The 24594-nt window shown below is 39.0% G+C and overlaps 1 protein-coding gene across 1 annotated transcript; it reads right to left on the bottom strand.

Moving 5' to 3' along the window:
* Positions 1 to 1263: 1263 nt before the first annotated feature.
* On the bottom strand, positions 1264 to 23886 carry apbb3 (amyloid beta (A4) precursor protein-binding, family B, member 3). Its single transcript, XM_060890826.1, has 12 exons — positions 23149 to 23886; positions 14009 to 14196; positions 13760 to 13833; positions 11959 to 12010; positions 9996 to 10142; positions 9663 to 9790; positions 6587 to 6701; positions 6285 to 6372; positions 6052 to 6135; positions 3692 to 3807; positions 3242 to 3421; positions 1264 to 3103 (listed from the first exon to the last, which is right to left on the bottom strand). Exons 1-12 carry the CDS (start codon positions 23195 to 23197, stop codon positions 2879 to 2881), a joined length of 1446 nt encoding a protein of 481 aa, XP_060746809.1. The 5' UTR covers positions 23198 to 23886; the 3' UTR covers positions 1264 to 2878.
* Positions 23887 to 24594: the final 708 nt, after the last annotated feature.

The raw sequence follows: 24594 nt of genomic DNA, 5'->3' as shown, positions 1-24594 counted from the left end.
TCATTTCTAGACTGGATTACTGCAACGCACTGCTGGCAGGTCTACCGATGAACGCAATCCGTCCTCTGCAAATGATCCAAAATGCAGCTGCACGGCTTGTTTTCAACCTGCCAAAGTTCTCACATACCACCCCGCTGCTGCGATCCCTCCACCGGCTTCCGGTAGCTGCACGCATCAGATTCAAAACACTGATGCTGGCCTACAAAGCCAAAAATGGACCAGCTCCCTCTTACCTCAAAGCCCTCATCACTCCTCACACTGCACCCCGCACCCTCCGATCTACCACCACTGCTCGACTGGTTCCACCATCTCTCAGGGTAAGAGGCAAGTATACTACAAGACTCTTCTCTGAACTGGCACCAAGGTGGTGGAATGAACTTCCCCTAGAGGTCCGGACAGCTGAGTCACTGGCTATTTTCAAGTGACGGTTGAAGACCTACTTATTCAGGAAACACTTCAACTAGCACTTCTTTCCTTATCTTTTGCATTAAAAAAAAAAAAAAAAAAATCATGGTATCTTAAGTATGTAACTTAGTGAGCCAGCATTAATGTATTCAATGTTAGAGATTTAAGCACTTATGTACGTCGCTCTGGATAAGGGCGTCTGCCAAATGCTGTAAATATAAATGTAAATGTAAATGCCCTGTGATGAACTGGTGTTAAGGGCTCATTTCTGCTGCAAATTGGGGGTATTGGTGGCCCATGGGGTTAAGGCACTGGGTTGTTTATCAGAAGATTGGAGTCCAAGCCACAGCACTGCCAAGCCACCACTGCACCCCCCTGCCCTATTGCTGCCCCAGGGGTGCTGCATAAAGGTCGACCCTGTGACACGACTTCAACACCAAAAAATGGGAGATACAAATTCCACTCTGCAGTAATGAGAGGCAATAATAAGTCCTTCTTCTTCTTCTTCTTCTTCTTCTTCTTCTTCTTCTTCTTCTTCTTCTTCTTCTTCTTCTTCTTAACCAATAGGTATTACAGGCCTTTGTTGCAGTTTACATTTTTTACCACTAGGTGTGATACTAACTCTATAAATGGGACAATGAAAAACCAGCACCATTATTGCGCAACATCTAGAAAGATGAGCAAATCAAAGGAACATCAGAATAAACTGTATGAGACAAATAGCAATTTTACAAAATCCTTGCCGTAGTGTTTGTTAAACTAGTTCCTTAAAACAGCTGGTTATAAAATTGATTTGTATATTATAAATAGATCACAGCAGAAGAAACCAAGAGAGATTCGAGCAGTTTTATTGTCCCATTCAAAACCACAAGTGGAATCAGTTTCAATACATAATGCAACAATACTATCAACTTAATATAAATAACAATTAAAAAAGAAAAAAAAAACTCATTTTACATGACATCCTATTTCTGTGCTAACAAACTGCAAGTATATACAAAGAAGATTTCTTTACATAGTATAAAGAGCAGAAAATAAGAACGGTGCTACATGAACAGTATTATGACCGTATCTTTGACCACAAATGCTTGTTTCAGTGAAGAAAGGCTATGCTGAAAGTGTATTCCATTCCTACCCATGATTCCACTGGTGTCTTAAGGAAACCTGAGTGTTTTGGTGTTATAATACATGCTTAAGGGAAAGGAGCGGTTGCATATCTTTTTGCAGCGTCATAGGACTTTCTCCTAATGCCATTCCAATGGCCAATCGACATGCGCTGTAACGTTTCAAAAGCTTATTGTTCTGCATTCAGTTTTGTTGACGGTAAAAAAAAAAAAGATAAAAATTTTGAATACAGTTCTTCTTTATTCGCTGTTTTTCGTGTTGTAATAAGGTTAGCGTTCTATCACAGATGCACTTTGTCCCTGGTTATTGTAATGTGTTGTTGTTGTTTTTTATTTGCATCGAATACGATCAATTATTTTTAACATACTCAAGATTTGGCCAAACTTTTTTTTTCCCAATATAAATGTGCCTGTAGCAAAGCCTTTCATTCCCAAGCATTAGCAAATGCATGCAACTGTCTCACCAAGCTTCCAGGATCACAGAGCATAGCCAATGTATTCTGTATTCTTTGGCTTTTGGCATTTACGAATATCTTTCTTCCTCTCTTTCAGTTTTGAAAACCAGTTTTAATCCTGGTGTAATTCTAATTCTAACAGAGTACATCAAATGTGTGCTCATGTCTAAAGTATATCCAGATATGTTCTCTCTCTGACTTGCTCCTTTAGTCATCTGAGTGTCAGAACATTTCCATTGATTATTTTTTTTACTAAACCAGGATGATGGGTGAAAGTGAACCTTTCTTCTATTTGAACACAGGTGGCCTAAATAGAACATGTCTAACCTCTAAACACTTGTCGTACCAGAATAAGGTCACTATCCTATACTGTACATCAATACATATCAAGAAAAAGTCACATGCTGAGACACGTTATTGCACATTATCCTGAACGTCCCAGGAGAAAGATCTAGAATATTTTGACACTGGGATACATTTCTACATTCTCCGCTTCTCCAGTTTCCAGTTCACCTACACTGACCTACTGTAACATCAGACATAATAGATTATGGTTTGTCATGGTGATCTCTGTCCTAATTTATTAATAGGAAAACTCTTATATCGGTGTATATCTATATTTGCTCCTCAGTACAAGAATGGAATGTGAGAGCACAGCACCTCAGGATTCTCATTTAACAGTTGTTAACCTGTTGTAGTCAGATATGTATAAGCACTAAAGGTACTTGCAGTGTAGGCGGTTTTCCTTTGCCATGTTTTTTAAGGTTGTCTGGGGAATAATAAGTATTTTATTTGCTCTTTTACACTCATCTCTTTCCTCATTCTTTACATCCTTCAGCCTGCCTCCGCCCAAGCCCAACACTTTCTCCCCATGCTCTCTCCCAATCTCTGTTGCTATGGTGCAGGAACCACAGGAGGTTTATTTCGGAATGTCTCGAAAAAAGCCAGCATGCCTTTCTTTATGCTAGACGAAGCCATTTTGGGTTGTGTGTATCCATGCTGGCATGGAGGGAAGCTGGAGCCATCCATGGAGTTGGCGCGTTTGACTTTGGAGCCGGCTCGCCACATTTTGGACCTCAAAGGTGGTGTCTGGGAAACCAAGCACTTCTGGTACTGGACCTGAATACCAAACATAATGGATGCTAGACTTGAGTAAGCCTAATAGCATGAGTATAGATTATAGTGCATTACTTTACTCAAAAAGTAAAAGTTGTAGGATAGTAGTAAAGGTTTTGCAGTACATTTAAAACAACTTACCATACATGCTGCCTGGACTGCCTCGGATACGATCCCAGCGTCAGGTTCACACCAGAACACGTGACACTCAAAGCGCTGAGTGCCGGCATCTACTATCACTGCAAAGGTATGTGTGTCATGACCGACCCCGAGGAAGGTCAGATAGCGTACCTGGGATTCCCAAAAAGGGTCTTTGCCATCCTAAAGCAAAGACAACAAACAGAGAGATTATACCATCATTACCGAGTCACTAATATAAACTGCATAAAAGAGAACCAGTGTCCTTATTAATTCGATCCTATTTTTATTCTTTACCAAGGCTAGGCCATGATCAACTCAAGCGTATATTTAACACCTATAGGGCTTCTGTTGTTACTGTATTCTGTTTCACCAGCTGATGAGACTAAACGAGAGATTTCTAGTCAGAATATCCTTGTCTATGGATCGATGTTGACACTTATCCTTCCGTACCTCTCCCCTCCATAGCGACAGCACCTTGTCTGACACGTGAATGACAATCGGCTCCCATTCGTCTCTGTCTCTGGAGTGCATGATGCTCTCTATAGCCCTGTTCAGCACTTCCATCCCTGGCAGGACCAAAAACACAACATTAGGAACAAAGTGAAATCCTACAGCCTCCAACATACCACATTCCTGTGGCCAGAATTATGAAAAGAAACATATAAAGTTGGTGCCCTCCTTCAAACACAGTACCAATTTTTTTATTTAAAGTATTAGGGCACCAAAATGTGCAAAAAAAAAAAAAAAAACCACCCGTGGCTCCCATCCATCAGGGGAAGATACTTTTGAAACTTATCAAGCTAATCAAGGATATCAGTAAGCTCATATCTATAGCATCACATGTTTTAGAAGCATGCTGTGGGTTTCATCTATGTGGATTGGTAGGTGCCCATCCTCATTATAGATGGGAATTGGCAAAAACTAAATTACAAGAGTAAAATTAATATAAAAAAAGAAAGAAAGAAAGAAAGAAAGAAAGAAAGAGAAGGAAAATGCCTTGAAAGCATAGCAGAAAATTTTCTAGAAAAATCACTGATCATCAGGTGACCACAAAACATAGAAGATTAAATCCACTAGCACTCCTGTAAAGATAACAAAGGCCAATGACATTGTGCCATGTTTTCTCTATAAAGAGTCGGTGCTTAAAGGGACAACACTAGCCGTTACAGAGCTGCCTCTATCTCCAGGGAGCTATGATAGATAAATCTTCTTAACAGTATTTGATGAAAGCTCTCTTGTTCTCTCTGAGAGCGTTCATGACACACTAACCCTGGGACAAACAAAGCTGTGTGCCTGTGCATTGTCCTTGCTCTGCAGCATCACTTTTCCCTCCACTGTGTCTTTTCAGCTTCGTAATTGTACCTCTTTTAGTACTGTACATCTTTTAGAATTGTACATCTGTGTGTGTATATATTTATATATATATATATATATACACACACACAGTGGTGTGAAAAAGTGTTTGCACCCTTCCTGATTTTTTATTTTTTTGCACATTTGTCTCACATTAAACAAATGTAAATATTAGTCAAAGATAACACAACATGCAGTTTTTAAATTATTATTTTTATTATTAAGGGAAAACAAAATCCAAACCCACATGGGCCTGTGTGAAAAAGTGTTTGCCCCCTCGTTAAAACATAACGTAACTGTGGTTTATCACACCTGAGTTCAATTTCTCTAGCCACAACCAGGTCTGATTACTGCCACAGCTGTTCGAAATTAGGAAATCACTTAAATAAGACCTGAGTGACAACGTGAAGTGGACCAAAAGATCCTCAAAAGCTACACATCATGCTGAGATCCAAAGAAATTCAAGATCAAATAAGAAAGAAAGTAATTGAGATTTATCAGTCTGGAAAAGGTTATAAAGTCATTGCAAAAGCTTTGGGACTCCAGCGAACCACAGTGAGAGCCATTATCCACAAATGGCAAAAACATGGAACAGTGGTGAACCTTCCCAGGAGTGGCCTCGTCCAGAAAACATCTTAATGATCCCCAAGACTTTTGGTACTCTGTGGACTGATGAGACAAAAGTTGAACATTTTGGAATGTGTGTGTCCCATTACATCTGGTGTAAAAGTAACATTGCATGTTAGAAAAAGAACATCATACCAACAGTAAAATATAGTGGTGGTAGTGTGATGGTCTGGGGCTGTTTTGCTGCTTCAGGACCTGGAAGAGATGCTATGATAAATGGAACCATGAATTCTGCTGTCTACCAAAAAATCCTGAAGGACAAAGTGCAACATCTGTTCGTAACCTCAAGCTGAAGCGAACTTGGGTTCTGCAGCAGGACAATGATTCAAAACACACCAGCAAGTCCACTTCTGAATGGAAAAAAACAAGACTTTGGAGTGGTATAGTCAAGTTCCTGACCTGAATCCTACTGCGATGCTGTGGCATGACCCTAAAAAGGCGGTTCATGCTCGAAAACCCTCCAATGTGCCTGAATTACAACAATTCTGCAAAGATGAGTGGACCAAAATTCCTCCACAGCGCTGTAACAGACTCATCGCAAGTTATCACAAACGCTTGATTGCAGTTCTGGCTGCTAAGGGTGGACCAACCAGTTATTAGGTTTAGGGGGCAAGCACTTTTTCACACAAGGCCATGTAGGTTTGGATTTTGTTTTCCCTTAATAAAGAATTCTCTTTGGAGATTAAAGTGTCATTAGCTTATCGGAGCTTCCGCAGTGCTGTGTAAACAGGTACTGACCTATTGTTAAAAGCACGGTTGAAATAAAATTTAAGTGAATCGATTTAATATCTGATCACAGTAATGGATTTTTACAGAAATGCACCACTCACCCATCGCTCTGGAGACGGGAAGGTTTCCGACGTACTCAGCCTCAAATCTCTGAACCCTCTGCCTCACTGCATCTAAAAAGTTGACTAAAAAAATACACATAAACCAGGAAATTAAAGAATGCTATGTATGTATGTATGTATATAATGGATGCTTTGGTTAAAATAAAACCATAGCAATATGTCAAACATCACTAATTTAAACAGATATATAAATCCAAGGCTGGGTTTTTTACCTTGGTGAGGCAGATCCTCAGGAGAAATGCTCTCCATTGTAAGCGATCGTGGCACGGATGGTGGCATTGCCGCCTTCTCTGCCATGATCTGCAAACATGTACAAATAATTACTCAATAACAACACTGTCATAATGGATCATTATAATTCATTCGAATCACTTTATCTTCAGAACGTATTCTTTGTTTGTCGAGTTAATAAGTTCCCTGAAGTTTTTTTTTATTTTTAACCCTGTATTTCCTGCATGTTCCTTAAATGAAAGATCAAATCCCAAACACTGAAGAATTAGAAGCAAGCTCTCACCTTGGAGCACATCTCATGCAGGGCAGAGGCTATAGTCTTAGCTGGTGCGTTGCAGCGGAACACGTGGCACTTCAGCATGCACGTATCCTTATCACTGGCCACAAAGGCAAAGTCCCTACAGCAGGATGACAGACCAGGGCAGAACTTTGTTACTCCAAACACACAGAACTACATCTATGGTCCAGGAGTAATCTTAAGAAATATAACACACTTCATGATAAATATAAAACTCTATTCTAAAGAGTAGCTTTAAAGGAGAATATCTTATATATTTCTTCACTAACAGTCTTTAATACTGTTAATTCAAGTGAAATAGCAGGTTAATGTGGGTTCTTATTAAACAGTAGAAATGAATGTACATTAACAAGGATGAGTTTGTTCATCAAGACTTCTCTCTCTCTCGAGGAGAAAAGAAGAGGAGAGGAGAGAAGAGAAGAGAAGAGAAGAGAAGAGAAGAGAAGAGAAGAGAAGAGAAGAGAAGAGAAGAGAAGAGAAGAGAAGAGAAGAGAAGAGAAGAGAAGAGAAGAGAAGAGGAGCAGAGAGGAGTGGAGAGGAGAGGAGAGGAGAGAAATGAAAACAAAAGAGAAAAGACAGAAAAGGAAAGATAGAGAAAAGAGATGGGTAGGCAGCAAGAAGAGGAAAAAAGAAAGGGAGACAGAAAAGAGAAGACATAGAAGAGATAAGAAAACATTGAGATGGATAGACAGACAGAGAGAAGAGAAGAGAAGAGAAGAGAAGAGAAGAGAAGAGGCGAGGAGAGGAGAGGAGAGGAGAAGAGAGTTGAGAAGAAAAGAAAAGAGAAGAGAAGAGACAGTTGTTATTGCCTTTCTTTTCATTCCATCACTTGTGTTTCCTATTTTGCATCTGAGTTACAGCTCTATAACACTGACTCACTCATGAATTCTCTTCCTTTAACCCCTTTTTTTGTCTGATGTTCAAGACAATTAAAAATTTGTGAAGACCTCTCTTATAATCTCTTGCTGATGTTTGACAGTTCGGTGATATACGTTTACATTTAAAGCATTTAGCAGACGCCCTAATCCAGAGTGACTTACATTTTATACAACTGAGCAGTTTGGGGTTAAGGGCCTTGCTCAGGGGTCCAGCAGTGGCAGCCTAGTAGACCTGGGATTGGAACTCACAACCTTCCTATTGGTAATCCGACACCTTAACCACTAGTCTACCACATCCCCATCATCTTTTACTGTGATTCTAAAGCAAACAGAGGAACCTTTCAGGTATAAAATAAGTCACTGTTTTTTATGAATATTGCCTTGATGCAGCACAGAGTATAGTTCCTACCTTATAGGCAACATATCCCAGGTACCAGAAGTGTAAAACAGGAAACGTCAGACTCAAATGATCGATAAGTACGGCATTTATTTTTCATAAGACCTTCATCCGGATAAGGTATATGGTACGCTTTCGTCTATGTAGCATGCTGAATATGCAGAAAGATGTTTAAAATATGAAATAGCCAGTGAGGTCAATTTGATTTGCAAATTCAGCTAAACTACAGTACAGTATGTTGGAAAAGAAGAACCTACAGATAAATCTTGTTAGACATTTCATATGCCGTGTGCTGTCAGATATGACATTGCTTCCTGGCATGATGTGAAGGCTTTGCAAACAATATGACTCATCTCTACCATTATGCAAGCTGCCACTTTTATACATTTTGCATGCACAACCCAGTAATCAATCTATAGCTGTTGTTTAACAGCCATGGTTTCTTAAAAATGTTTTTTATTTTCCCTCTGAGCACTAATCTGGAGATTTTAGGAGAAAAACAATATATATATATACAGTAATTATACAGTACAGCTATTTCACACCCACACGGATGTTGACCTTGACTCTATTATGCAACAAGGGCTATCAGTAGGACGCATTAGCAACAAGCTATTCCTCATCCGTTCGTCTGAAACCGCAAACTGGACCCCCGAATTAAAACTGGTTCAATTAATTTACACATCAGCATGTTCTGTGTTTTGCTCTGTAGGGATTTCATCAGTGGTTTGTAATTAAATCTGCATGGATTTGTCAGGATTAATGATGGCCCAGTGTGTCCCAGTCGGCCTGACCCATAATGAATTATATCTACAAAATATTTCAAGCTGGAACTGTTATTGATTTTTCAGGACAGGGTCGAAAATACCGTTACATGCATTTGTTGGTTGAATGAAGCATGAAGATTTCTACATTTTTAGGTAACGGAAAGGACGAGAAAAGATGTGCTTCATGCATAGGAAAGAAAAGGAAGACAGCAACAGCACCGTTCTGAAATCCATCTATCTACTTAGAACATGAACAAGCCAACAGATTAGACGAGAGAAGGCAGGAAATGAGATGAAGAATTAAAAATGACATGAAATATACATGACAGAGTAATAAACTGGGATGCAAGACGCCAATCCCACAAACGACATGTTTATATCATCTGGTTAAGAAAATAAAAAAAGGTGCAGTGATTACCTGTCTCTGTATTCACGAGTGCCGATTTAAAAAGAAAAGAAAAGAAAGAATTGTTAAAGGATGCTAAAAAAATTACCATAATTATTTTAATTTGTAGACACCTTACATATCATGAACAATTATACGGATTGTGGGCACTCATGAATTGCTAACAATTTGAAAAATATTCACAGAAGATACAACACATTTTTTCCAGGCAGAGAAAAAATAAGAGCAGGTTAAGTCCGGATGATAAATATAAATCAGACTATGGGGCTTGGTTTTTCCCGGAAGCCCTGCTGAGTGTAACCAGAAATAGCAGGACTTAAATTAACTCCACATGAGCACCTGATCGTATCATCAGCAAGTGTATAGAGCTAGCTTGACCACAGCCATGGAGACATATCGAATGAAAGCATGTCTCGGATCAAGAACCTGATTTTGCTATTGAAATATAAAATATATGAGTTGCATAAGCACTGGATTGTATAAGCAGGTCCGTTTTAAAGGCGAGGGTCGATTGCATTGACACTGGCGCAAATACTTGGACTGAAATGAAGTTAGTGGCACAGAGTGGCTAAAAAAGGAGGAGAAAAAAAACACATTCATTACTGTTACTGACCTGCCGTTGTTGCAGCCTACCCCCCACACTCGAATGCTGACGATGGGTTGGCAGTGGATAAGACTGCGGTCTATGGGATCCAGGAGGCTTAGAGTATCCTTTTTGAGCACCATCATCATGTCCTGACCCTTATCACACACACACACACACACACACACACACACACACACACACATATATAAAGATACACATCAAAATGTTCAGGAACAATATACCTTTAACACTAACCTATAGCTCACACGACCTTCTAAATAAAAAGCTATAATAAATATCAAGGGCTTATTAAGATCTCTTAGATGCCAAACCTTTACATACTCACAATGACGTACTCACCTCTCCCCAAGCTCCGACGGCGTCACGGCCCTCAGCTTTGCTATGAGAGAGCTGCTGGATGCAGTTATTGACTGCCAGGCTGCTCTTTCCTGGAACCAGTTCCTCTTCTGGGATCTCCACCCATCCCAGCGAGCGTACCGCGAAACACTGGGACACACGACGACCTCATTAAATATCATGCAGTAGTCTACTAAAAGTATGTGAACACCTGACCAATGACTCCTATATGTTTTTGTTGAACGTCCCATTCAAGATGACATGCCCTCCATAGACGTTACAATAAACTCCAATCTTTTGGGAGAAAGCTTTCCACTAGATGTTGGTAAGGATTTGTGTTCATTCAGCTACAAGAGTATTAGTGAGATCAGTAAATGATGCCTGTGGTGTAGTCAGTGTTCAAGTTCAAACCTTAACACACCGTTTCTTCATAAAGCTTGCTTTGTGCACAGGGTCATCGTCATGCTGGACATGATTCGTCCTCGATTTAGTTCCAGTGAACGGAAATTGTAATGCTGCAGCGTACGAAGACGTTCTATACAACTGTCTGGTTTCAGTTGTGTGGCAGCAGTTTGAGGAAAAAACACATATCGGCGTGATGGTCTGGTGTCCACATATATTTAGCCATATAATGTATTAAAAAAATCTAGAAAATCTGAAAATTCCTGTTCTAGACTTGGAGACCTACAATATATGTACTGTATATGTACAGCTGCCACTGCTGGGCCCTTGAGCAAGGCCCCCAACCCTCCCTGCTTCAGGGACACTGTATCATAGCTGCCCCTGCACTCTGACCCCAATTTCCTCAGTTGGGGTATGTGAAGAAAAGAATTCCACTGTGCTGTAATGTATATGTGGCAATAATAAAGGCTTCAATGCCCCCGTTCTGTTAAAAGCCAATGCTTGGACTCCTGTAGTTGTGAGCATGTTTTTCTAAGATGTTAGCTGTGCTAGCTGGGTGGGAGGGGCATAATCTCTCCCCGTCGATCATATTTGGTAGGCAGAAGCCAAAATATAGGACGATTGGCTGCCTTGTAACAGTTTATGAAGATGGCCGGCTTTTTTTTTCAGAGTAAGCATATGTTCTTCATCTCTTTTTAGGTAACGTAATGCTGGGGAGCAAAATGGTGCAAAGCATAAGGCAAAAAAAAAAAAAAAGAGAAAAACAGCTTAAAATGATATGTATGAGTAACAGAGGAGTCTTTGCACTCAACTGCATATATAATTTAATATCTTCATTCATTCATTCATTCATTCATTCATCTTCTACCGCTTACCCGAACTACCTCGGGTCACGGGGAGCCTGTGCCTATCTCAGGCGTCATTGGGCATCAAGGATACACCCTGGAAGGAGTGCCAACCCATCGCAGGGCACACACACACTCTCATTCATTCACGCACTCACACACTAGGGACAATTTTCCAGAGATGCCAATCAACCTACCATGCAAACCCTCGAGGCACAGGGAGAACATGCAAACAACACACACACAAGGTGGAGGCGGGAATCTAACCCCGAACCTGGAGGTGTGAGGCGAACGTGCTAACCACTAAGCCACTAAGCCACCATGCCCCCTAATTTAATATCTTATGTATTTAAATGTATTTTAGCAATTAATCCAATGTCACCTTTATGCATGTATTTTTTTCCCTCAAAAATGCCCCAATTCATGAGATACAAGCATTTATTGAACCTATTTGTGTTTGTCTTTGCAGTGACCTGCATCCTCTTACACAAGCTTAATGGAACAACGCCCTCAGTAGTCCTTTTCATATCTCGATAGGGGTCAGTACACATATACAATACACACCTTTCACACACATCAATAGCGTCTCCAATGAGGGAACAAAAGCTGATCTGGCCTCTGCCCTTAATCTCACCTTCCTACTGTCTGTCTTATGAAAAATGCTTTTCATCTCAGGATTTCATTAACAGTCATTTAAATGTTTAGCATTAGAATGGTACCTTAGAGTCTGGGTCCATGTTTGCACAGAAGTATTCTTCCTGCCAGGACGCTCTAATGGAGAGGGAGAAAAGCATTAGGCTTTAATCTACTACAATGTGATATCTATGCCATAAATCCGATATTTTTTTTTTATCAGGAGAAAAATTGGCATGGGGGTCGTGTAGCATGTACTGATTATTGGTGCTTTTATCAGCTGACCGTCAAGGATCTCCATCCAACGGCTTCTTTCTTTCCTTTCAAGCAGATAGCAAAGATTCAGTAAACTAGACCTCAGCTGAGCTAATAATACATCTGAATCTGAAAGAAAGATCATTTAAAGCAGGATATCAACGAACTACGGACAATTGGAAATGGTGTATGTGTATTTAATCAACACAACTTTGGTGTTTTAGAGGTTTATTAATATACCACACTGATTTTATCACTGCAAGTCACCAGCCACTGCACTATGAGGTTGCAGGTAGGCGTTCCGACTACTGGTTGCCATAGTGATAACGTTTATCAGTGGGTGGAGCCACTAACATTCCAAATAAATTTATTTTGTTCGCTTTGTCACTGTATGTGCGAATGCGCTATTAAAAGGACCACGTTAATGCAATCGTATGATTTATGTTACCGACAGATAGAACTACTGTCTGAGCTGCTGGTATAAAAATAAACAGACACCTTTCTTCATTCTTAATTGGAGATTCCAAATGCACCGTGGTTTAAAGGAGAATATTTTTATAGGAAGGTGAAATAATTTGTAATATATAATGAACTATAAAGACCTAATAAAAATTTTCCATTTGGAGCCATTAGCAAAACTGATGATTGTTTTTTATTCTCTCTCTCTCTCTCTCTCTCTCTCTCTCTCTCTTGCTCTCTCTCTCTCTCACACACACACACACACACACACACACACACACACACACACACACACACACACAGACTATCGGTCTAAAATAAGATTCTTCTTCTGGTGCTATATTAGCCGTTTGAGAGGACATCTGCTGACTGGAGCACCAGGTGTTTTCTGTCCTTTCTCTTGGGCATACAAGTGGGATTTACTGTCAGTCGCTTAATTACAGCAAAGTAGCGAAAAGCTACTTTGCTACTGTGGTCTTAAACACAAAAGCTGGACGACCTAAAGGACAATTACAAAATGTGTTTCAGAGTGCATGTTGCAAAGCAGCAGTAATCTTATATTGAATAATCACATTGAATAATCTAATCAAGCTCATAATCAGTAAGGAATAAAGAAATTATAATAAAATAAAATAAACCTATTCTCCATTTGAGTCACACAAGGGTTAAAACGCCAAATGGGTATAGTTTACATTTATAAACCCTTTATAAACCCTTTATAAACGAGTGACTTACATTTATAAGCAGGGTCTTGGAGTGAGCGCAGTACTAGGATTTGAACTCCTTTGAACATTTTAGGTTCATTTCGGTTATCTATTTTTTTTTAGATATAGTTGAATTTGAGATTTTCTGAGACCTGGCAACCCTGGACACTACCAAAATCCTGGCCTGATATGTTGAGTTTATCTACAGTATGCCTGAATTTTTAGAACCTAATGTGAACCACAGTGAGGAGTCTAAATGAATCGCGCAAACACTGTTTCATTATTAAGTTTATTTTTTTGTTTTAATCAATTAAAATATTTAAAATTTAGGGCACATATTTAGCACAGAGGCTGCATTAAAAAATGTGTTGCACTGAGACACTGCTGTATCGATGTACAGTAACAGGTTGAATTATTGTGGGCTGTATGATCAGTTCCTTTGCCAATAATGTAGAAATTAAAAATTTACCCATCACTGAGGGAATGCATGGGGCTTTCTGTTAGCCTCCCTCTAGACTCACACCTCCCATCTGCTCCCACACTCTGCCAGAAAAGACAGGGGAATCGTCAGCGTAACACAAACACAAACTGGAAATGTGCACGTGTATTTCCTGGAGGAGTGTATGGTGTTGGATGTGCAATCGATCTTGTCTTTACATGCACAGAAATATAACAATGGTGTGGATAGTAACAGTGTGACCTCAGAAAAAACACTGACCTTGAGCGGGTTAGCTGGGAGTCCGTTACTGACGCTCGGTTCGTCCTCTGTGCTGTATGAAGGGTGCTGCCACTGTGTGGTGCCTGAAGGGACGTGCCAGTAGTAGGTACCGGTGCTGTCCCGTATAGTACGCCATCCTGGAGGGAGGTCTGAATCCAGCGTCAGGTTCTGATCATTCCAGATATCATCTATGACCAAAGGCACAATGGTGTACATTTACATTTCTGCCATTTATCAGACAGAGTGACTTTGATATTGAGGGTTAAGGGCCTTGCTCAAGGGCCTTTCTCAGGGGCCCAACAGTGGCACATTGATAAACCTGGGAGCGGTACTCAGGACCTTCCGATCAGTAGTCCAACACCTTAACCACTAGCTTACCACAGCCCTTCAACTTCCTATAATGACAATCTGTACACTCACAGCTAATTGCTCCCATAAATTGCTCCATACTGTCATTGCTTTGTACTTCATTTATATCATTTCATACTTTAATTTTATAATGTACACAATAGGCATTTTAATAATTCATAGTTTAGAGGCAGCAGCTCACAGCTCTATTGTCCCTGGTTCGATCCTGAGCTCGGATTTCCGTCTATACCGAGTTCTACATGCATTGCATGATGACCGAGCGAATTTTCTGGAGTTCTTAGATTTCCTCCCACCTCCCAAGAGCATCAGGCACACTAAAACTGTCTATAGGTGTAAATATGTGTGTGGACGGCATCCCATCCTGGGTGTATTTACAGTATGTCACACAAAGATTTCCTGTGAAAGTTCAAACCTTGACTATTACCCTGACCAAGATTACTGAGCAGTGCTTACTGAAAATGTATAAATAAAGATTATGAAGATTAGAATAGAATAGAATCGAATAGAACGGGGCATAGAAGCCTTTATTATCACCACATATACATTACAGCACAGTGGAATTCTTTTCTTCACATACCCCAACTGAGGAGGTTGGGGTCAGAGTGCAGATTACTGTATAATTTAGACGTATAATTCTTTTATTTTTATTTTTTTGTGTCAAATAATAGGTGAAAATTATATAAAGCCGTCTATAATATTGTAAACATTGTCATAGAGCGCAGGGTTTTACAAAGATCTTGTGTGAGTAGACTGTGTGTGTGTGTGTGTGTGTGTGTGTGTGTGTGTATGTGTGTGTGCTAATAAATGTAGATGAAAAGTGGGTTAGAGAGAGAAAATCGAGTGTCAGGATCTACCTCGGAGTTTGACATGTGTTTTTGGTTTACAGTATGTTTTGTGTTCACGTTTCTGACCCGCCCTTGTCTAATTCCTTCCCGCCTCAGCACACCTGTGTCTAATTGTCGTCCTTATTTGTTTTGTCTTTGTTTTGTCTTTGCTTTGTCTTTGTTTTGTCTTCGCGTGGCTCGGTCTTGGTTTTTGAGTTTTGGTTTTGTTTGTTATGTTTAATAAATCTGTTTTTATTTAACTGTCCTGCATTTGGGTCTTTTATCCACCTAGACACCCGGGTTTTCTGACAGTGAGAGATACATTATTCATGTCAAAGTTTTGTTTGGATGAAGAAGACTAGAGTGTGAAAAATGTATGAGAGCCAAGATTGTGAATCAAATCCTGACAAAACCTCACATTGTGCTGTAGCCCTGATGATTTCCCAATATTCATAAAAGACAGCTGTTTTATAAAATATGAAAATCCCACAAATCTATTTCACCTTTCATTGTTTGCTTCATTCTGTGTTCTTCAAGTTCTTATTTACTTTGTTTTGTGAATCGTGTTTGGACTTTCTTTGTTTTTTTTGCCCGTTATCAAATATAAAGGCAGCACTCGCATTTGTCTTCCATCCACCTGACAAGAACAACACACCGTTCCTTTTTTCCGTTTGTTCAACGTTTAACAGCTTGTCGTGTTACTGATAAATCCAAGAGAAAAGGAAACGTTCAGCATAGCCATCTTAAAAAAAAGGCATTGTTGTTGCTTTGAAATTTTAAATCATTGAGCAAGCCGCAGCAAAGCATAGCAAAGTAATGATAAAAAATCCATACTGCCGTCCTGGTCCGGGATTAACCTGAAATAATGTGAATTAATTCATAGTCATCGACTCTTAAGTCTCCAGGCAGATTAACTCCCACAATTACAGTATGTATCAGACGCTTTGCTCTTGAGGAAATTGGTGGAGGAAAATTAAAGAAAGGAACAATAACAATGCACAATAACACCACTTCTTATTCATGCGTTTACAGTCATGCTGCTCAGTTTGACATCTTCTGTCTCACACATCATTAGCAAGGGAAGCCTTAGAGCAGTTTATTTGGATTTTTTGCTGAGCATAAGCACCCTTTCACATTTTCCCTTTAAAGCTAACATGCTCTTTTAATTAGTGCAAAAATATTCCAGCAAACTCATGAGCGGTTTAAATCGAATTACTATTCATCTTCGTTCATCTCTCTTTCATGCTGGGATAAACCTGACTGTTATTATTACAATTATGCGTTCTTTCATTTCTTCTATATTTTTTATTCTTAAATTCACAGAAAATATTTACACAGACATATTTACGTATCTTACGTAATACAGACATTCAATTATATATTATATCCAGCAACATATCAAGTTCTTCAGCTGTATAATTCAAAAAGGCTGTATTAATACACAAGAGAGAGAAAGTTAAATAAAAATGAAGACAGCAGAAAGGAATCGTAAATTATGCATAATCAACATGATAGAGAAAATGTTTTGATGTCAATTTCTTATTAAGTTCTTACAGTGATCCTGAGGAAACGGCAGTATTAGAGATTAAAGTTAAAGAGAATTCAGCCATGCACTTACTTTATCGTCCACTTTATTAGGAACACTCGTACATCTGCTCATTCGAGCGAGTATCCAATCAGATGCATAAAGGTGATTTTTACAGTGACCCGAATTCAGACGGAGCTAGAAATATCTAGAATAATTACGTCATGCATGAACGAGCGTGTGAATGCATGCATGTACGATGGCCTGCGATGGAATGTAAAACAGTGTACATCTCTCTCACACTCTTCCCAGTAAAATCTGATGATCCACCACCACTCTGACCAGAATAAAGCTGGAACCATTGTCAAAAATCTACATGTATTTATGCAAATGAGGCTAATTAAATACATATAAATATTCATACTTTACACATTCGAAAAACCTTAGTCTCTGCATGATCGTAGAACTCTCTCTCTCACTCATTTTCTACCACTTATCCGAACTTCCTCAGGTCACGGGGAGCCTGTGCCTATCTCAGGCGTCATCAGGCATCAAGGCAGGATACACCCTGGACGGAGTGCCAACCCATCGCAGGGCACACACACACACTCTCATTCACTCACGCAATCACACACTAGGGACAATTTTCCAGAGATGCCAATCAACCTACCATGCATGTCTTTGGACCGGGGGAGGAAACCGGAGTACCCAGAGGAAACCCCCGAGGCACGGGGAGAACATGCAAACTCCACACACACAAGGGGAATCGAACCCCCAACCCTGGAGGTGTGAGGCAAACGTGCTAACCACTAAGCCACCGTGCCCCCCTGGTCGTAGAACTAAAATGTTTAATTCACAGTGAAGACTCTCGCAAAAGAAATCTTTTATTGCTGGAATATCTTTTATTAATTGTTAATGGATCACATCGACAGTGTTTCATCGAACGGGCCTGAATTACTTATAGAAGAAGGACAAACTTGTAGAATGTTCTACAACGTGCGAAGTACTGCTTTGAGCATTTAGGCTCGCATATTATGTAGTTATTCCTTCCAGTTATTAAAGTTTATTTTGACCACACAATATTTTTATTAGGTTTTTTAATGATTAATTTTAAGTCTTAAGTCTTGACACTGCAAGTGAGCCAAAGAAAAGAGTTTACTGCATCAGCAAGATCACAATTTTAAATGACAACCTCACAGTGATCTGTGGAAGAAAGAGAGCAAAATTGATCTCTCTCTCTCTCTCTCTCTCTCTCTCTCTCTCTCTCTCTCTCTCACTCTCTCTCTTTTTCTCTCTCCTGTCAATCATAGAACTAAACTAATCGTGGCCATCAATGAGCTTGTGTATGCAGAAGAGGGCAGATATCCCTTTCCTCCGATTGTGTTACTGTACATGTAATTATACATATAAAGACGCTCAATATGTGATCGATGTGATGCTGTATGTGAAGCTCAATCATCAGCGAAATTAAGAAAACTAAGTCTTAACTAGCTATTCAATTAAGACAAAAGTAATCGCACCTTAGAAAAAAGTCATTTGTCAAGTGTTTGTCATTAGTGTGTGGTAGTCAATACGCTGAGCTACATTACAGGAAGATTTAGAGCACGCAGGAGAGAAGAAGAGGAATGAGGTAAGAACATCAGTGAAAATCTGATGAGAATTTTAGATTGATTCAGCCTAGTTTTGACAGGAATCTCTTCACTTCTCTTCCACGATCATTGCAAGTGCATGTCAAAAGTACACGATAAATATTACATGTGTAGCACCGGCAAGCTCACAGGAAGGTTGAAAGTAGTTCAGCTCAACGGTGAACATGTGAAATACAAGAAGTGAATACTAAATTCTGAGTTGTGCAGCATGTAAAGGATAAAATAAAAGATAGATAAGACAGATAAGGCTTGTGCCATAGTGCATAGTAGAGTCTTAAAATAATGCTTAAACTGTCAGAAAAGAGAACACATTCATTTGACTTTCACCTCATTATAGTCATAAAGTTCTCGCTGCCAACTAAATATATCTTTTTCCTTTAAGGTAGAACTTTATCATTTATTTGTCATTTACTTTATCATAGTAAATGAGCAAGTATCAATACTTACATCCTTTCTTCAATTCCTAGTTAATTAGAAACATAGCTATATCATTTTTTCTATCATTTTCAAATTGAATCTAATATCTAAAGAAGGTTCGAAGGAAAAATCAGTAGCCTTGCACAAGCACATTCATTATTTTCCTGTAGTACGCAAACGTATGCACTCAACCACTCTAGCAAGCATTTCCATGTAAACTAAAATGCACTAATGTACTTCAAGACTGAATTGTTTTAGATATGCTATCAAGCTGAAATGAATGTATACACACACATTATATATATATATATATATATATATATATATATATATATATATATATATATATATATATATATATATATATATATATATATATATATATATATATATATATATATATATATATAATGTAACACATATATGCATAAAAGATGTATGTGTTCTCTTACAGGTTGTGAGGTGCATGTCTGTGAAGAGACTATGAGCAAGTAGTAAAACAATGGCATAGAAAACCAGTCCTACACACACACACACACACACACACACACACTACCTAAGGGCATTGTTTCTAACCAATCCTCCTACAAATTTAGTCAAGCTGAACTTAAGACCTTCTAAAAGCACACCTAAGCATGACGTGTCACCTAGAGGCCATTAAGGTAGGACAATGTCATGCCTTATACTGTATAGATCTTTATGTATGTGTCTTATATTGTAACCCCCTCAAGAGCCTCGTTGATAATATTCATAAATACTTGTTTTGCTTGTAATTGAACTTAATGAATATATTTGTTTTTCTACCGTGTTTAAATGGTAAAAGAAAGCTGGGCTGAACCCAAAGCTCAAGTGGTTAAGGCTCTGGGTTGTTGATTGGAAAATTGTTTAAGCCCCAGCACTGACAAACTGCCACTGTTGGGCTATTGATCGAGGCCCTTAACCCTCCCTGCTCCAGGGGTGCTGTATCATACAGTAGCTGCCCCTGCACTCTGACCCCAAGCTTCTCAGCTGGGATATGTGCATTAGAAAGTCTTCTATGCCCCCAGTTTCATATGTATAGAAAATGTTTCTATTTCTACGCTGTATATCTTACGTGTAATTTTTGACTTACATGTAATTACATGTAATGTTTTATTGATATTTATACATATTTATAGATGTATGTATATATTTATATTTAGATAGCTAGTATGTTTAGTGTACTGCTGCACAGTAGAACTGAGAGAAACACAATTAACTCCTCTGTATATCTGTATGTCCTGTGTATATAGCAGAATTGCCAATAAAGATGACTCAGACACGGACTCTGACTCTGACTCTGATATCTAGTTCCCTTTAAGCTTGATTTTTTTTTTTCCGGCTACTGTGGTGGCTAGTTTTAACATAGCTGTGACTTCTCAACTTCTCAGAAGAGCTCAATCGTCCACAGATGTCAAGGTTTTCTTAATCTTGACAGAGGTGATGGTAAGGGGTTGAAAAGAAACCCCCTAGTGTTTAGTATTAAGATGTTATATCAAATTATGACAAATAGATAGCAATGGGACGGAAAAATTAAAAGCACAAGAAGGAGATTCAATTGCAAAATGAGATAAGATGAGACGAGACGAGACAAGTCGAGATGAGACGAAAGCTTTTCCATCACTTGATGTGACTTTTGTCTGGAGGAGTGTGAAAGCCCAGTGGCAGTCATGGAGCCAGAGCAAATGAGGGAGATTAAGGATCAGAATCAAATCTGCTTTTAGTTAGGCAAGAAAGAAAGAAGCGCCGTTATATGTACGGATGTAAACGTACGAGCGGCACAGAAAGCTCGTAAACCGAAGGTGACTCCGCCATTTAGTGGATGCGTTCTTCCTGAAAGACTCTCAGAGGAACTGCCATCCTAGGTCACTGTCTAACTGTCTCTCCCTCAGTGCATGTAATGGAAGTCATTTTTAGAAGCTTTGCTTTGCTAAAATGGAGACTACTGGGGTATGATGTCATGCTGGTACAATTAATTGTAAGCAAATTTACTCAAAAGCACAAGCATGTACGTAGATAGAGATGGACAAAAACATCAGAATGTATTTAAACACAATGCAAATACCATCTGTTTTTCTAAATGTTTACATTTCTAGCTTTTTATAAAGTAGTTTAGGAATTTGTTTTTTAGCCTAAAAAGCTAAAAAAAGAAACCTTAAAAGAATTTGTGATTGAACTTGCATCATTTTTAGGGTTTTTTTGCAGGAAACTATTTGAAACGGATAAATAGCACAGGATACATCTTTTAAACTCCTAATAGTAAAGACATGTTAATAATGACTTTCTATATAATGTTCAGCGAAAATGAATGAAATTCTTTGGCATCTCTTAATGTGTCTGAAAATCTGAAAATCTCAGAAAATCTGCGGTCATTTTAGGGGGAAAAAAATCCAGCTCCTTCTAAAATTGCAGAGTTTGCTCGATTCTGTGTTCATTTCTATAATCATAAAACTGCAACATTATCCTAAATGCACAAAGCCAATTTGAATAAGCATGATGGCTTCACGCATTTATTATTGACTTGACTTTTCATTATCACGTTAACCTCCATGAGCCGGAAAATACTTGAGTAATTGTACACTGTTACTATACTTAAGTATAATTTTTAGAATATTTAATTGATTGTAACTGAAATTGAATCACTGTATTCTTACTTCATTGCATTTCCAAGAAAACTTGTTCCACAAGTTTTATTTAGATCGTCAAAGTACTCATTACAAATCTTGAACATCTTTTTCACAAAGAACTTTTTTTCCTTTTTCTAGCCAATGACATGTACATTACAGGTCAATTGAATGAACTCATCCAGACGAGTTCATCGGTGTAGAAAAGTGTCAAGATTCATAACAATTGATCATCTTCCTTTGACTAACTGTCGTTAAAGCTGAAGCTGTCCATGTGCGTTTGAAGATGAATAAACCACAGGACTGCAGTGTGGAACTTAAGCCGTATTAAACGAGTCATGTCCTTTACCTCCATAGAAAGCATGAACTCTTTCTAATATCAAACAGCATGATGAGTAAGTTTCACTAATCTGCTACCTTTAACTTGCTATATAAAATATATACGTTTTAGCATGTTTTCTTTACTACCAGTTTAGAATAGCATCCCTTCCAGCCGCTAACATTACTGACTAGCAAATCAATTCTAGTTAACGGTAAAGTTAAGTCTATCACTTAGAAATATTTAAACCGGCCAAGTAACAACGTTTTGACTTCTTTTTGCCTTCCACTCCAAACTAAGCTTTTGGGACTTTATCTATATCTATACTTTCACATACGTATAAAGTTTTTCCACCCTTGCTAAAATAGCATAATGACCATTAGTACAGGATGTTACTATGTTAAAATCTTTTAAAACACTATTTAAAAACATCACTGTTTTTGGAACATGCACCGGGACCGTAGTGGAAAGATAGACAGATGGATAGAGAAAGAGAAAAAGAGAGAGAGAGAGAGAGAGAGAGTGAGAAAGAGAGAGGTGTAAGTTACAGTCCTGACACACATTAACATCTCATGAGCATCACATTACATGATGTCACTACACAACTTCAACATTCACAGAATTTTGTTTTTAACATATATTTTTATATCAGTGCAAATTCCATTGTTGCACAACAGGCAACTCCTCCAAGGGTTTTTTTGCTTAGCAGTGCAAATCATCCTTGGGGCAACAGTTACCTAGACAACCCATCTCTGTACAATGTGCAACCAAATGCTTGCATGTCCCTAAGGTTTTAAAGCACACCCTTAAATGAATCTCTTGACATTTCGCATTGTCTCGTGTATGTGTGCTGATGTAAGAAAAAGAGACAGTATTGGGGTTAGATGAGGGGGCATCTGTGAGAGCTAATGCGCACCCACATCCAGGATTGCTGTGTATAGAGTCAGGAAATTGCATTAAGCTGACAGCACAAATCAAGGGACTAGGGACTACCTGCAATACAGGCAACGTGACTGCTGTATCCATCTCCTGATTACTGCTACTGCTTGGTACATTACTGCTTGTTGTCCCTCGAGGGTATTACACAGCGACGTATCAGTGATCAAGCTAACCATGATTAATACTTTATAATGACAACTCTCAGGTCCTGTATGTATGTAGTCGTGTTTGGACTTCATGCAGAGTTGCAAAAACCTTACCAGTTAATATCCAAAACTTGTTCACAAAACTTGCCAGTGATTACTGATTGCATGTGAGTCTGGACAATAATGCATCAGTGTTTAGTGCAAAGGGAATCACACACCTGCAGAGCAGAACAAAGTGAACACTGTCTTTCCTTTTCTTATCTCAGGTTCTAGGATGAAAAAGAATAGAGAGAAGGAGAAGGGCACTCACCTTCGTAATTGACTATGATGATGGCGAGCATGTAATCCTTTCCCAGCATGGTGAGGTATATGTTCTCGGAGGTCCCCTGAGGTTAGCTGAGATACATTCCAGTCCAAAATGTCCCGTACATTTGCACACACTTACACGCAAGCCAGGGACACGGTCGCATGCCAGGCAGATTACAGGACTCCCTTTTTTTCTCTCTTATTTTTCTACTCTACCCTTTTCTCTTAGTCTTTATCCAATTTTTTTTGTCCAACACCTGCACTGTCTCAATAACAGCAGTCAAAACCACAACAGCTTTGTCTTACTGACTGACTGACTCACTGACTCCTCCTTCTCTCTCTACTCTGTTCTCTCTCTCTCTTCTCTCTCTCTCTCTCTCTCTCTCTCTCTCTCTCTCTATCTTGCTGCTCTCTCTTTCTGTTTGAGATTAAAGTGAGGCTGTTGGTGAGATCCTGAGGTATCGCAGCCCCTCCTCTCTTTACCTTATCGTGATTGTGTTCATTAAATCCTGCAGCACTGACATCCCTTCTTCCTTTTCCCATCTCTCTCTCTGTCTTTCTCTCTCTCTCTCTCTCTCAGTCTCCATGGTGGTCATGGTGATGCCTTAAGGATGCCTGAGCATCAGAGCATCAGTCAGAAAAGAAAAACTCACTAGAAAAGCCCCCTGTGAATGAGGCATAAATGAGAAAAATAAGACTCTAAATTTGAAATCTTTAATCCTAGAGCTAAATATTAACTGCACTGTACTGTATCTGCCTTCTTGTAGTCTATGAGGGAGAAAAGGTAATTGGGATTGAACTTTCCATTTGAGGTCATTAATCTCATCTGTTATGGGGATTAATGACTTCTTATCTGACCCACACGTAGAGGAGCAGAGACAGAGAGTAACCTCCATCTGTCAAATTGTGCACTGTGGGATCTGACCTCTTTACTTCTCTTTAAACCTTGATCCTTAGTATCTCTCTTTGTGTGTGTGTGTGTGTGTGTGTGTGTGTGTGTGTGTGTGTGTGTGTGTGTGTGTGTGTGTGTGTGTGATAAAAAATAGTCCAAATATCATATGGAACACATGTTGAATGCAAATGATTATGTGGAACGTCCAGAACACATGGGTGTGTGTAGACACATGGGTGATCTGTACACATTCTGACCTCATATCATATCTTTCCTTTGTTTTGGTCTCTCAAGTATTATGAAATAAAGCAGCTATGAAGCCAGGACAGTAAAGGCACCATTGATTTTTGCACTAATGAATCAGATATTATGCAAATACAGTTTTGTTCTCTACATCACTAGGTGCTGTCCTTCCTGTTCCCAATTCATGTCCCTCAACTTGGATATCTGGAACTCTGGAAGAACAGTAATGACATATTTGGAGCTGTTTGACTCTAATACGAAATGCATAGAAACAAAATGACTCAGATAGCAGTTCCTATTTCTATAGTGTGTGTG

Source organism: Tachysurus vachellii, chromosome 17, assembly GCF_030014155.1.
Source record: "Tachysurus vachellii isolate PV-2020 chromosome 17, HZAU_Pvac_v1, whole genome shotgun sequence".
NCBI lineage: Eukaryota > Metazoa > Chordata > Actinopteri > Siluriformes > Bagridae > Tachysurus > Tachysurus vachellii.
Note: the sequence above shows the minus strand (reverse complement) of the source record. Positions and strands in the feature narration are given on the sequence as shown.